At 37.5% G+C, this 12,939-nt stretch overlaps 1 protein-coding gene across 1 annotated transcript in view; it reads left to right on the top strand.

Moving 5' to 3' along the window:
* MTM1 (myotubularin 1) overlaps positions 1-12,939 on the top strand; it is a gene marked incomplete at its 3' end in the record, with an annotated part of 42,367 nt that overhangs the window by 26,613 nt on the left and 2,815 nt on the right. Inside the window, exons 8-13 of the mRNA XM_082004120.1 lie at positions 551-700; positions 2,509-2,697; positions 7,049-7,234; positions 8,155-8,361; positions 11,744-11,836; positions 12,554-12,667. Of these exons, the coding sequence (XP_081860246.1) occupies positions 551-700; positions 2,509-2,697; positions 7,049-7,234; positions 8,155-8,361; positions 11,744-11,836; positions 12,554-12,667 (939 nt within the window). The remainder of the gene's footprint in view (positions 1-550; positions 701-2,508; positions 2,698-7,048; positions 7,235-8,154; positions 8,362-11,743; positions 11,837-12,553; positions 12,668-12,939) is intronic.

Below are 12,939 nucleotides of genomic sequence, written 5' to 3'. Positions count from 1 at the left end.
TGTGCATGTGCGTATGCCTTATCAGTCTTTCTCAATTTCCTGGCTGCTGTTTGTGAAATGCCTTGCTGAGCAGACTGCAACTAAAAGTTGTTGTTTCTCAAGAAGCAAGCTATCCTGAATCTTATTTTTAACCCGCAGGTAGTGGCAGGCTACAGGGAAAAAATGTTGAGATGAGACTTCTTCCTCCTGTTTTGTCAGGACCATAGTCTCTTCTCGGCAGGCAAAATGGAAAAGCAGAGCTTTGAGGGAGGGGAGAAGGCAATTTTCTTTCCTCAATCCCACAGTTAAAGAAATACATCTACTAGTTTTAGTCATTGTTTTGAAACTTGTTTTAAGAATAGAATTGTGGTGTTTAAGGCTGTGAATCCATCAGCAATGAGCTCATTTGTGTGTTCTTGTAATCTTTCTCTAATTGTTTTGAAACAGTACTGTACTTAGGTTAAATTGGTAGGTTGTTGCCACCATGTGGCCATAATGTCATATAAAATTAAAGAGCAGAATTATTATTTGTACAGCCAAAAATACATTGAAAAACTGTGTTACGTTTTAGGGACTGCCTAATGAACGGTGGCGAGTAACTTTTATTAATGAACATTATGGACTGTGTGACACATATCCGTCGCTCTTAGTAGTGCCATATAATGCAACAGATGATGATCTCAAGAAAGTTGCTGCCTTTAGGTCCCGAAATAGAATCCCGGTGAGTATTATGTGATGAAAGTTACCTTACAGTGTAGCTACTTTTAGGTATGCATCCAAACAATTTTGGTGAATGTGACACAGAGGGTGGGTTTTTTTGGAAATGGATACAGCAAAGTAGTTTTGATGGGCTGGTGGTTTTTATTGCTTGAATCTAGTGTCTTGGCCAAGCCACGTTTCCTTTTTTTCCCCCCATAACAATCACCCATTCCAATTTTGTTGTTACTTTTCCAATAATAATGGCCAGCATTGCAGATTCCCTTTTCTTAATGAAGTATGAGCCTTAGACTGCCATCTGTACTGGTTTGGCTATTGTTGGATGCACATAAAAAGTGATAGCAAATGTTTTTCTTCTGTAAGAAAAGCACATGGCATTTAAACATAGTTCCAATGGTCTGTCCTAAAATAAGACCTCATGCATAGTCTCTGTAGTGAATTCTTGAGCTTTTTAGCCCTTCGAATGGGACTGGGGGATTTAGGATAAACCCATTTGACTTTTTGGGTATATTTCTGTAAGTAAAATTCTTTGAGGTAAGAGAATTCTTATGTATCAGCTCTTTAGAGCACTACAGAAAATATTAATTTATATCACAGTACAATTTGTTTTATCTAATATTTCAATTTGGCAAACTCAGAAGAGGTGCTAGATTCTTAGCCAGTATCAGAAAGCTGCCTTGAATCAGTTAATTTCAAACAGATGCAAAATGCAATCTGATAAATATTTATTAGATATGGCATTTACTGACAAGCTAGACCTATAATTATAAATTTACTATATATACACGCATATGTATATGTATAACATGTATAAAACGTATATGTTAAATATATAATGTGTGCGTATAGATCTTATAACCTAGTTGTATCTTCTCTGTCATCTCAAAATTCATGACAGAGCTTTTGTATGCCTGTACAGTAATAGTAATTTTATTCTTGTCAGGAAATAAGCAGTCATACTCGCCCGCACACACACTTACAGGTCGTGTTCCTAGATACACAACTAAGGGTTGTATTTCAGGAGTGAATACTTTCTGAGGATTTTTTTTTCTTTAACTCTGATGTTCTTTCACTCTGTAACCCATGACTTTCAGACTGGGTGAGAATACTGTTCCTTGATATTCTTCAATGATGAATTTGCAGTTTTTGCCTGCTTCTTGGGGTGCTTATCTTTACTTTCTTGCACTGCAATTGGTTCCTTGGGCAGCTCATTATGTCTTGTTTGTGGTAAGTCTCCTCTGTCTTAGAAGAACAACGAAGGCAGCATGTACTCTGCTCCAGTGCCTTCTCTTTGTAAAGAGGGCTGAGGAACAAAATGTACTTTAAAGAGAAGGGGAAACATTCAAGATGCTGCAGAAAGGTTCAACTTTCCTTCCTTATTCAAAAAAAAAAAAAGGGAAGAGTTGTTCGTGTAGAATTGGAGCATCTTAGTCACTGTTTCTACAATGAGTTCATTCTTCTGAATTGCTTCTTAGTTTCAGCAGGCATTGCTATGTTTGTTTCCAGTTTGCTGTTCATAATTATTTGAGCAACCTAAGACTTGTAGGCAAATATTAAAATATACTGGATTATATAGGTTAAGTATAATTTAAATTAGTTAAATATTTAAGAGAATGAACTCTTTAAAAGATTATTACTAAATTTTATGAGACTAAAATGGAAGCAGTTGAGACATCTGGGAATTACCTTTTGAAGAAATAAAAGAAAAATTGTTAATTTTCATATCTCTTTAAAATTTAAGTTACATTCTTTGAAAGTTAGTATTTTTTAATAAAATTTATTTCTTCTAATGTGTTTTTGACATGTGATTAGGTTCTGTCATGGATTCATCCAGAGACTCAAGCTGTTATTATGCGCTGCAGTCAACCCCTTGTTGGAATGAGTGGCAAGCGGAATAAAGATGATGAAAGATATCTTGATATCATCAGGGAGGCTAATGGGCAAATCTCAAAACTGACCATCTATGATGCTAGGCCCAATGTCAATGCAGTTGCAAACAAGGTAAACAGATGCTTAATGTTCAGAGTCTTACTTGTGAAGGGGGGTGGGGAGGAGACTTAGTTTGAACTTCTCTGTGAGGAGGTTTTTGGGAACAATAGTAATCTTAATGTAGATAAATTTACCTAATCAATATATATTTACATAATCAAATACTGAGACTCAAGGCCACGAAAGGATGTGACTGCCTAAAGAAGGTCGTAAGTTCAGGACCATATGTGGATTTCCAGACATGCTTTATCCTGTCTGTTATCAGTCAAGCACAGATCCTAGCATGGGACTGAAATCAGATATGACTACACTTTGCACTGTGAGGTAGGTGTAGACTGAGCTGTAGAGCATGTCCTCTGTTGGAATGACATGCCACCTCTGTGCAAGCCACAGCTCTGCTACATATCATCTGGGAAAACTCTATCCTGGAAAGTCATGTGCATAAAGCCAAGCCCACTGATAGGCATCCTTTGTTTGGTCCTTCCTAACCATTACATGAACCACTTCAGACCTATCCAGGCATCCAGCAAATAGTGACAAATAAGTTAATTTGGGGACTTGCACTCCAAACAGCAGTATGGGTATGATCTTGGATACCTAGATACCTGTTCTTCCTTAGGTGCTTGTAGTTACAGAAGTAGTGTTTCCATCTGACGAAGTGACCTTTGCTAACCTGTGATCAAAGCCTCAAGGGGATCAGAATCATAGAACAGCCCAGGTTGGAAGGGACCTCAAAAGATCATCTGGTCCAACCTTTCAAGAAGAAAAGGTGTCCCTGTGCCTTGATTTCCACTCTGCCCCCCCATCCCCAACTCTGATGAGGACCAGATTGTTCAGGTATATGCAGATAATACCAGTCACAGTGTGTCAGTGTTGTATTTGACATAGAGCACAGCAGACATGGATGTGCTCCATGTTTATATGAAAAACCTAGTTAGGGAGAGGCGGTGAAGGACACAAGTTTATTGCTTTCTTCATATGAGAATGTGCCAACTTCACTCCCTCCATGTCTAGGATAGTCCGTTACCTACTGAACTTGAAGAACAAATGAAGTGAACGTGTTCTTCAATACTTACTAGTGAAGTTGTATATCTGCACAACAAAGAGCATGAGACATACGAGCTCAAGAGGGTTTGAGATACTAATGAAACAATGAGTGTGCTTATTTGGGAGAGAAGGAGTTCTAGCTTCTGAATAGTTTTTTGGCACAAAATGAACACTAATTTAGTGGAATGAGTCCTTTTTATTGTTTGTGCTGAAAGGAATATGAAATGGTAAAACTTGTTTGCCTCTAGGAGGTTTATATGTAACAAATGTTAAGTTGCTTCGGAATTCAAGGCTGCTTTTTTTATTGTGTAGCACACATTCTTTCAGAGACTGTATCCTAGGTGCTGTTTGGCTAGGTTTTAATCTGATGGTTTGTATTCTGAGGGTCTGCCTCAAATGCTTGCATTTTACTCTAAATTGCATTATTCTCTGCACACTGAATTTTTATGGGTGAACAAAACATGTAATCATTCTGTTTGTCTTGTGGAAAGAATGTCAATTCTTAGAGTAACTTAAATGTTCTTAGACACTCAAATTTTTACCCCATTTGTTTCAAAGATGTATCGTGGCCAGACTGTATACCCACATACTTATTGAAGTATGAAGCACAGTTTTCAGCTTTTTTAAATGGTCTATGTATTTCACCCATGTATTTTGATTAACTTCTGATATGTCTAACTGTGAAATACTCAGTCAGAGCAGTAAAAGCAGTAGGGTGCATTTCCGGGTCTGAGGGACAATGACATACAGAGTGTAAGCTAGTGTTGATCAGCATCGAAAAAGTTTTCTTGAACAGCTGTGAAGATCAGTATAAGCAAAATCTTGGGCTACACTACTCATGCATTCCTGCGTTCTTTGTACATAGGTCAAGACCACACAGTCAGTAGGAGTTGCAGCAGCCCTGATGCTAAAATTACAATCATTCCTCACCAGGACTTCATAATACTCAAAGGAAAGAGAAAAATACAATCATTACTTCTTTTAGTGCAGAGCCTGACAGCTTTGAGAATACCCCCACATCTGAGGAAGGAGATAGAAAGCATAGAATAGAGATAGAATCATAGAATCTTTCGGTTGGAAGGGACCTTTAAGGGTCATCTAGTCCAACCCCCTTGCAATGAGCAGGGACATCTTCAACTAGACCACGGTTCTCAGAGCCCCGTCCAACCTGACCTGAATCCTTCCAGGGATGGGGCATCAACCACCTTTCTGGGCAACCTATGCCAGTACCTCATCACCCTCACTGTGAAAAATTTCTTCCTTATATCTGGTCTAAATCTATCCTCTTTTAGTTTAAAATGATTACTCCTTGTCCTATCGCAACAGGCCCTGCTAAAAAGTCTGTCCCCATTTGTCTTATAGGCCCCCTTTAAGTACTGGAAGGCTGCAATAAGGTCTCCCTGGAGCCTTCTCTTCTCCAGGCTGAACAACCCCAACTTTCTCACCCTGCCTCCATAGGAGGGGTGTTCCTCTGATGATTTTTGTGGCCCTCCTCTAGACCTGCTCCATCAGGTCCACATCCTTTGTGAATGGGGGACTCCAGAGCTGGATGCAGTGCTCCAGGTGGGGGTCTGACCAGAGCAGAGTAGAGGGGCAGAATCACCTCCCTTGACCTGCTGGCCACGTTTCTTTTGATGCAGCCCAAGATACAGTTGGCTTTCTGGGCTACGAACACACATTGCCGACTCATGTCTAGCTTTTCGTCCACCAGTACCCCCACGTCCTTCTTGGCAGGGCTGCTCTTGATCCCTTCATCCCCCAGCCTGTACTGATACCAGGGGTTGCCCTGACCCAGGTGCAGGACCCTGCACTTGGCCTTGTTGAGCCTCATGAGGTCCACATGGGCCTGTTCCTTGAGCCTGTCCAGGTCCCTCTGTGCTACTATACAGACATGTAGGTGGTCCTAATGGGGAAAGGCTATACCGTACTTTACGTTGTTGTCTGATGTGTAGTTGGCAGCTGTAATGGCTTAAAAAGGCAAAATTTATTTATCACAATTACTGGCATGGCATGTTTTTGCTGTCTGCAGGAAATGCTGTGATTTTGCAGCTGTCTTTGGAAAACCTCATCAGTGGTACTGTGTCCTAAAAATATGTGTGGTTTTTCCGCTTCCTTTTGTGACCAGGCACATCCTCTGCTGTGGTGGTGATTAAATGTTTTGAGAGAGCAGCAGAATAGGCTTTCTACTTATGTGGCTCTTTAATTTCTTAACAATCTAAATACATGTTTAGACTTCAGCAATAGAATTTAATGTTAGAAAAGTTAAAGTAAACTTCAGTGTTGTTACTATTGACGTCTTAGAGGCAGAGTCTAAGATTCTTGAACTTAATTCGTAAATGAAATGTAGCTTATTCTTAACTGAACTCTTAAATTCAATTTTAGTTGGCCAAATATTTTATCATTTTTATCTATTTCAATATCGGTTCAATTTTAGTAGTAAGTAAACACAGGAAAGACTCTTTGGGGGGCTTTTTTTTGGTAGCAAGTTTTCTCTGGTAAACATGAGATTTGTTTTCTTTTGAATTAGTGATTTAAAGAAACAGACAAATCCTTTTGACTGAATTTCTTTCTAATTGGTACAGAAACAAAGAAATGGGCAATTTTATTCCCTGGAAGTTGTGATCTAGTATGTTATGAGTAATTACTGTTTTGTGTGATGTACTTTACATTTTCTTTTAACCTTAATCTGTCTGGGAAGTAAGTTGATTTCTTTTGTATTCAGAATCATGAGTTTGTTTAATCTTTGGTGGGAAAAGTGAACATAAATGAAGAAAAAAATACTGACATTGTAACATCAGTTGGTCAGGGAAAAGCTTTTTCCACTATGAATCTCAAAAGTAATGAGGAAGGTACAATGTCTTTTTATTCTCAAAGCAGTCTGAGTCCTCACTGATGTGGTGCTGGCCCACTGTCCTTTACCTGGCTAGTTCAATCCTATTTGAAGGTCTCCAGGCCCAACAGTACAAACAACCTTTTCATGTTAATGTAAAATAGTTACTTTTCCCTTCTAGGGTTACTCCCTTGAGGTTTTGAAAGGAACTAGGCTAGCTGGAGCAACTTGAATGTCTTCCTGGCCTTGTCCTGTACTTAATACACTTTGTCCTTTTGGACACAGAAAACCTCCCAAGTATTCTTCTCCAGCATTTGCCTCTCCAAAGCTTGTATCTGAGACTGATGTTTTAAACAAGCAACTGAAATTATATATTGCCTAACTACAAAATAAAGTATAAATAAAATTTGGTCACTTCTTGCTCTGTTGAAAAGCTGTTACAGCAGTGTATGTGAGTAAAGTTAATTTTAGATCTCTTGTTTATAGGCAACTGGGGGAGGATATGAAGGTGAAGATGCATATCCCAATGCAGAACTTTTTTTCTTGGACATTCATAATATTCATGTCATGCGGGAATCTTTGAAGAAGTTGAAGGACATTGTTTATCCTAATGTGGAAGAATCACACTGGTTGTCGAGTCTGGAATCAACCCATTGGTTAGAACATATAAAGGTAATTTTTTCCTGTTTGTTTGAAGTAATGTTTGTCCAAATCTATGGTATCAGACTTGCTTTCTTTGCTAGGCTTTGAGATAGTCCTGATATGGAACACATCAAACTATTTGGACTACAAAAGCAGCATCACTGAGTGTAGTCTGATTGTCTTTATATGTGTGAGAAATGATTTATTTTGGTTTCTAGCAATACAGGGCTACAGATAGGTGTCACTGTGAAGGATTAGTATTTACTTTAGTTGTCAGTATATACATGACTATTTTGTGAATTACGGTTTTGCAAATGTCTTGTAAATTTATTTGTAAATGTTGTAATTTTCATCTTATAGCACAAAAAAAATACTTAAACTGGTAGTTATTCAGTGTTCTTACTTTTGTACAGCTGTACTTGATGCAAAAGGTTCAAAGGTCAACTAGTATTTAGAGTATTATGTAATGAATCCTACTTAATAAAATTTTCATTTTAAGTTAATATTTGGAAAGTAAGCATCTTGGGTACAAGTTCATTTTTCCAACAACTGAGGTGTTTCAGTCATTTAGTTCAAAGAAAAGAGCCAAAAGATATACAGAATTTTTAGAGAGCATATCCTATGGTAAATCCTCTCTGTCTTCAAAAAAGAAGCTTATGTTCTTTGGTTTATCAAGGTTACTGTTTTCTGCCCCATTTTTTAAGAATTTGCTGTGAGATGAATCAGATCTTAATAAGAGATTAGGGAACCAATCTGCTTCTCTATTTTTATATAAGAAATTTACTTGATCTCCTAGAAAATTCTTTTCCAATTAACTACACCATGCTCTTTAGGTCTTTTAATGGAAACAGTATCAATTTAGGTACTGTGTAGATACAAAGAAATCAATTTATTTTTGTTAGAATGATAACACTAATCTGTGGTGTTTGGTGTCTGTTCCTCTTTGCTAGCTTGTCTTGACAGGAGCTATTCAAGTGGCAGACAAGGTGTCCTCAGGAAGGAGCTCTGTGTTAGTTCACTGCAGTGATGGCTGGGACCGGACAGCACAGCTAACATCACTGGCCATGTTGATGCTAGACAGCTACTACAGAACAATTGAGGGCTTTGAAGTTTTGGTGCAAAAAGAGTGGATAAGCTTTGGACACAAATTTGCATCGGTAAGAATTAGAAGATAATTGCGAGGACCATGCAACATTAACATTCTAAAAAGCTTTTAATGTTAAACTACTCATTGTGTGAAGGTTTGATCATTCTTTTCGTTATTTTGGAATTCTGGTTTAAAATGTTTCCAGGTAAATCTGAGCAGACCTTTTGGTTTTGGACCTGTTTGGGTTTTTTTTTTCTTTTCTTCTCTGAGACTTCATATTTTCACATTCGTATAGGGTCCTTTACACCCTATTAAAAACACTGTTACTGTGTTTATTAAGTTACTGTGTTAATTGGGTTACTGTGGTTATTAAGCAAAGAAAATGAGAAGGCAGAAAAATTATGTCCTCCCAAACTTTTCAGAAGATGATCAAATAGGGCTGGGACATGAGGCTTCTCCCTCACCCTCCTTCTGGTCAGGAGGGGCAGATGAATGAGTCTGGCCAGTGTCTTTTAAGTGATGTTTTGAATGCTTCTTCCCAGATGTTCTAAACTTGTCATAATAGCTCTTAAGAGGCTGTCAGTAGTAATGCTCTGGTTAGAGCGTTAGAGTAACAGGCTCTAGTTCTGTTCAGTTGTCTTCTGGATGCTTAGAAGGTTAAGTAGAATTTGTCTATAGCAAGTCTTTAATAACCTACCCATGTATAATGCAAGGTCAAGGGTGTTTGTTAGGAAACTTTTCAGAGTCTTACTGGAACTTCTCTTAAGTTTGGCAGCTAACCATTTAACCAGGAAATCTGTATGAAGAACCTGGAGAAGCAGAATAGGTTGCTAGGGACAGTGTGCTGGGATATGTACACATGAAACATATGTTGGGAGCTTTGGTGATGCTGAACCTTGTAATTCACAGTAAGAAATTGTTTGCACAGACGATTTGCCCCTAGTGGAATATTCTAAAGATATTACTTAATATTGCTAGAATTGGGAAAATAGGCAATCTGGAAAAATCAAGAAATGGAAAAATATACCTATGTATGTATTTCATGCCCATTTTACATTTGCAAGAGTGTGTCTCATTCATTTGGAAATTCATGTACAGGTGCTCAGCATGAATCACTTCACCATTTAAGTGTGCTTGTAGGCTGCGGCAGTCTTTGATCTGACGTTCTAAAGGCGCTTTGAGGATTAGGAGGTTTGCATTTTGATTGTTGGGAGTGGTATCTGCTGTAGTCCATTTTTGTTATGTACTTACCTGTAGTCTTCTGGTAGTGATGTGTTACATAAACGTTTGAAGTATTGTGTCTTGGTACAACCACAGGAAAACAGTGGCTTGGTTTTTTATTCTCGTGTTTTATTTTGTATTTTAAAAAAACATTATAATCATGATGCAGATTAAATTGTGTAACTAAGAGACTTGTAGCCTAGTGCATATGTTACGGTTTAAAACAAAGCTTAGAAAGAGAGATCTGCGTGTCCTTCACCATTATGAATAAATTTGAATAATCTATGATTCTTTTTATTAATCCATTAATTTTAGTTTGAGTAATCAAAGGATTTTGTTCTCTCTCAACAGATAATGTTTTTCTTCTATTAGTGAGGCAGGACCTTTACACCCCTTGCAGATGACTAGCTCAGTCCACTGGTTCATCTCTGACATGTAGCAGCAGTAAGGGTGATTTAAATAGCTTGCTTTTGCTTAAACTACTATTTTATTTTCCCAACTTGTTCACTCAAGTAATAATCTTTGGAAATGGTTGAAGCCACTCTTGTTTAGCCATTTGCTGTTTTCTGAGTACTGTATATTTTGATTTGATAGGTGGTTTAGCTTATAGTGAACACTCCTTTTCTGGAGTGTTCTGTAGAATAAAAGCGGGTAATGCAAGCAGAAAATATTTTGGTCATACATGCTGTGTTTTAGTTTGGTAATTACTTGATAGAACTGTGAGTTTTAATAGCAAGGACTAGGCACTTCAGTGCAGTTAGCATTTCTTGAACCTCATCTCTGAAACTATTGTTCTTATGCCTTCTCTCAAGTGGGGAGTTGGAGAAGAGTAGGGTGTTTTTAATATTGTCTGGGTTAGATCAGGCCTCATATTTTCATGTTACCAGGGTTGCAATTTGGATGTTTTAATAACAGATAACTAAATAGTAGACTGCTTAATAGTTCCCCTCTGTATTTTCTATCTAATGAAGCACACAGTAAGTTTCCTTGTTGAAAAGGAATTCCCTATCCCAGCTTTTCTATGTACTAGTGAACTTAGTGCACTATCCAGATAAAATTGCTTGCTATGTGGGATGGTGTTCTAATAATGCATTCTAATGTAAGAAATATGAGACATAGACATAACTATAGATGAAAAATACTCAGACATCCTAAAACTACTAACCACAGTGAAAGTGGAAGGACTTTCGCTCCTTACTGAACACATGTATGACTTTGTTAACAGATACCACGTATTTTAAACCATGAAAACTGGAGAGCAAGGAGGCCAATTTGTCTTTCCTATAGTGCTTTTCTAGTCATTTGCTACTGCTGACTGAGTTCAGCTACAATCCGTCATCTCCCTCTATTTCCTGCCATTCATTTCTATTAGTTTATACTATCTTGCAAATCATTGTACAGAGTAGTGTACTGGTTTTAGCGTTCTTCAGGTCCTTAAGACATTAAGCCTGCTATCTTACAGGCAACTAGGACAACATCTTAGTTCAACATACACGCTCTTCTTTTGTCTCCTCCAGGCAAGTATATTCAAGCAGAGTTATGGAGTTAATAGAATCTCTTTTCCCTGAATCTCTTATCTGTTCTCAGCTATCAAATGTGAAAAGGAAGGAAAGAGCTTTTACCAAACCTACTTTTTGTCTGTGAGATAAATGCCTTTGCTTGTTACTTTGGAGTCCTCAGAATAAGCAACTCACTCAAACTTGAAAAATGTGCGTTAATTTTCTGTCAAGAACATGAACATTTCTTTGAGCTTGCTCATGTTCACTGTCTGCCTCAGGGTGAATCTTTAGGTTCAGGTGTGGAGGGGGAAGAGGAGAATCTGTGTGGATAGTTTCATGATCTAGATTCTCCAGTGACTTATATACTTTGTCTTCTTTCGTAATTTAACTTGGCTTTTGACAACTTATTATGTAAATATAGTTTAAAATATGTCTTGTTTATTTGCAAAGTAATGGATGCTTTAACTGTTCTGCTTATCCAATAACTAGCAGGTTTTTAGAACAAGACCAGTTATCACTTTGTAATTTTTCTCAGACATCTTTAGAACAGCTTTGCAGTATTTCTGTATATCTGAATCTCTCCTTCTTGGTGCAGTAACTAATTTTGGCATCATAAGAACAGGTTGCTCCATTACAGAAGCATTAATATTCTAGTGCAAAATAAGAAACAATGTCTATTGGCCATAAAATAGACTGTTCTGGTTAACAGGAGGCTGTATTGCTTCATTTCAGAGAATAGGCCACGGTGATAAAAATCATGCTGATGCAGACAGATCACCCATCTTCCTCCAGTTTATTGATTGTGTGTGGCAGATGTCTAAACAGGTATGTTACATCATTCTTCAGAAGGTAACAATGTTAAGAGATTACTGATTAAAAAAAACCCCTAGATTCTTATTAAAAAAAAAAAATATTTGAAGAGGATGGCATACCCCTCTGCTCTGACAAAAAGAGAGTGTATTTACTTTTAAACCATACCATCTCTCCACTCTATTTCTAACAGTGGTATACAAGCTGTAGTTTTGTTGCTTAATATGGCATGGGCTATGCATGCAAGGCTGGTGTGTCTTGGATATGGGCTTCTCAGAAATGTATTGAGAGATGTGACCCAGCAGAAAGCTTTAACAGGAATTGCATCCATTGTAATAGGGTCTGTTGTTTTGTTTCACCATTTTTGTGAAGCTATCCCTTGAACTACAGAGACAAATGTTGTTTCATCAAAGCTTGAAAAGGAAGCTTGGGAGTTGTTGAGTGGTGATTTAAATGTTGTATTTTCAATAAGTAATGAAACAAAGCAGCAAACTTAGTTTAGGCAGTTAGAACATTTTGAGGAGAGTTCTTTTCAGTGACTAGTTGGAGAAAGTTGAACACCTCATGTCATCTGAACACTTACTCTGCTATGAAGTAGATGAAATTATTATCTTAATTATTTGTAGATGTATTCAGACTTCTAAATGCCACCTTTTAGCCTCTTAACCAGGGCATGTGCATCTCTCCCTGATTTTACGATGTGAAGAATGAATTTGTATTTTCTGTTGTTAGTTTCCTACAGCCTTTGAATTCAATGAGCAGTTCTTGATTACAATCCTGGATCACTTGTACAGCTGCCGGTTTGGTACTTTCTTGTACAACAGTGAGTCTCTTAGAGAAAAAGAGGTTAGTCAAACCACTGATTGTTTAATTGCTGTCTTGACTGTAGATGATTACAAAAAGTTTTGCTTGTATTGTATTTGGTTATATTCCTTATATGACAGTGGTTTTGAACTGGCTTTATTCTCATTATAGAACAGTTGCATGGTAAATTCCTTGGTTTTGGTAGCTTGAAGACTGTGCAGTTCCTAAAATATTTGTCAAGCACTGTTTTTGGAATATTTCTAATAAAGTAACTTATTATGCTTCTAAGTAAATCAGAAGTGTATTAATTTTAG

Source organism: Phaethon aethereus, assembly GCF_964289735.1.
Source record: "Phaethon aethereus genome assembly, chromosome: 10".
In the NCBI taxonomy this organism is placed as follows: Eukaryota; Metazoa; Chordata; class Aves; order Phaethontiformes; family Phaethontidae; genus Phaethon; species Phaethon aethereus.
This window is presented reverse-complemented; position numbering and strand designations above follow the sequence as displayed.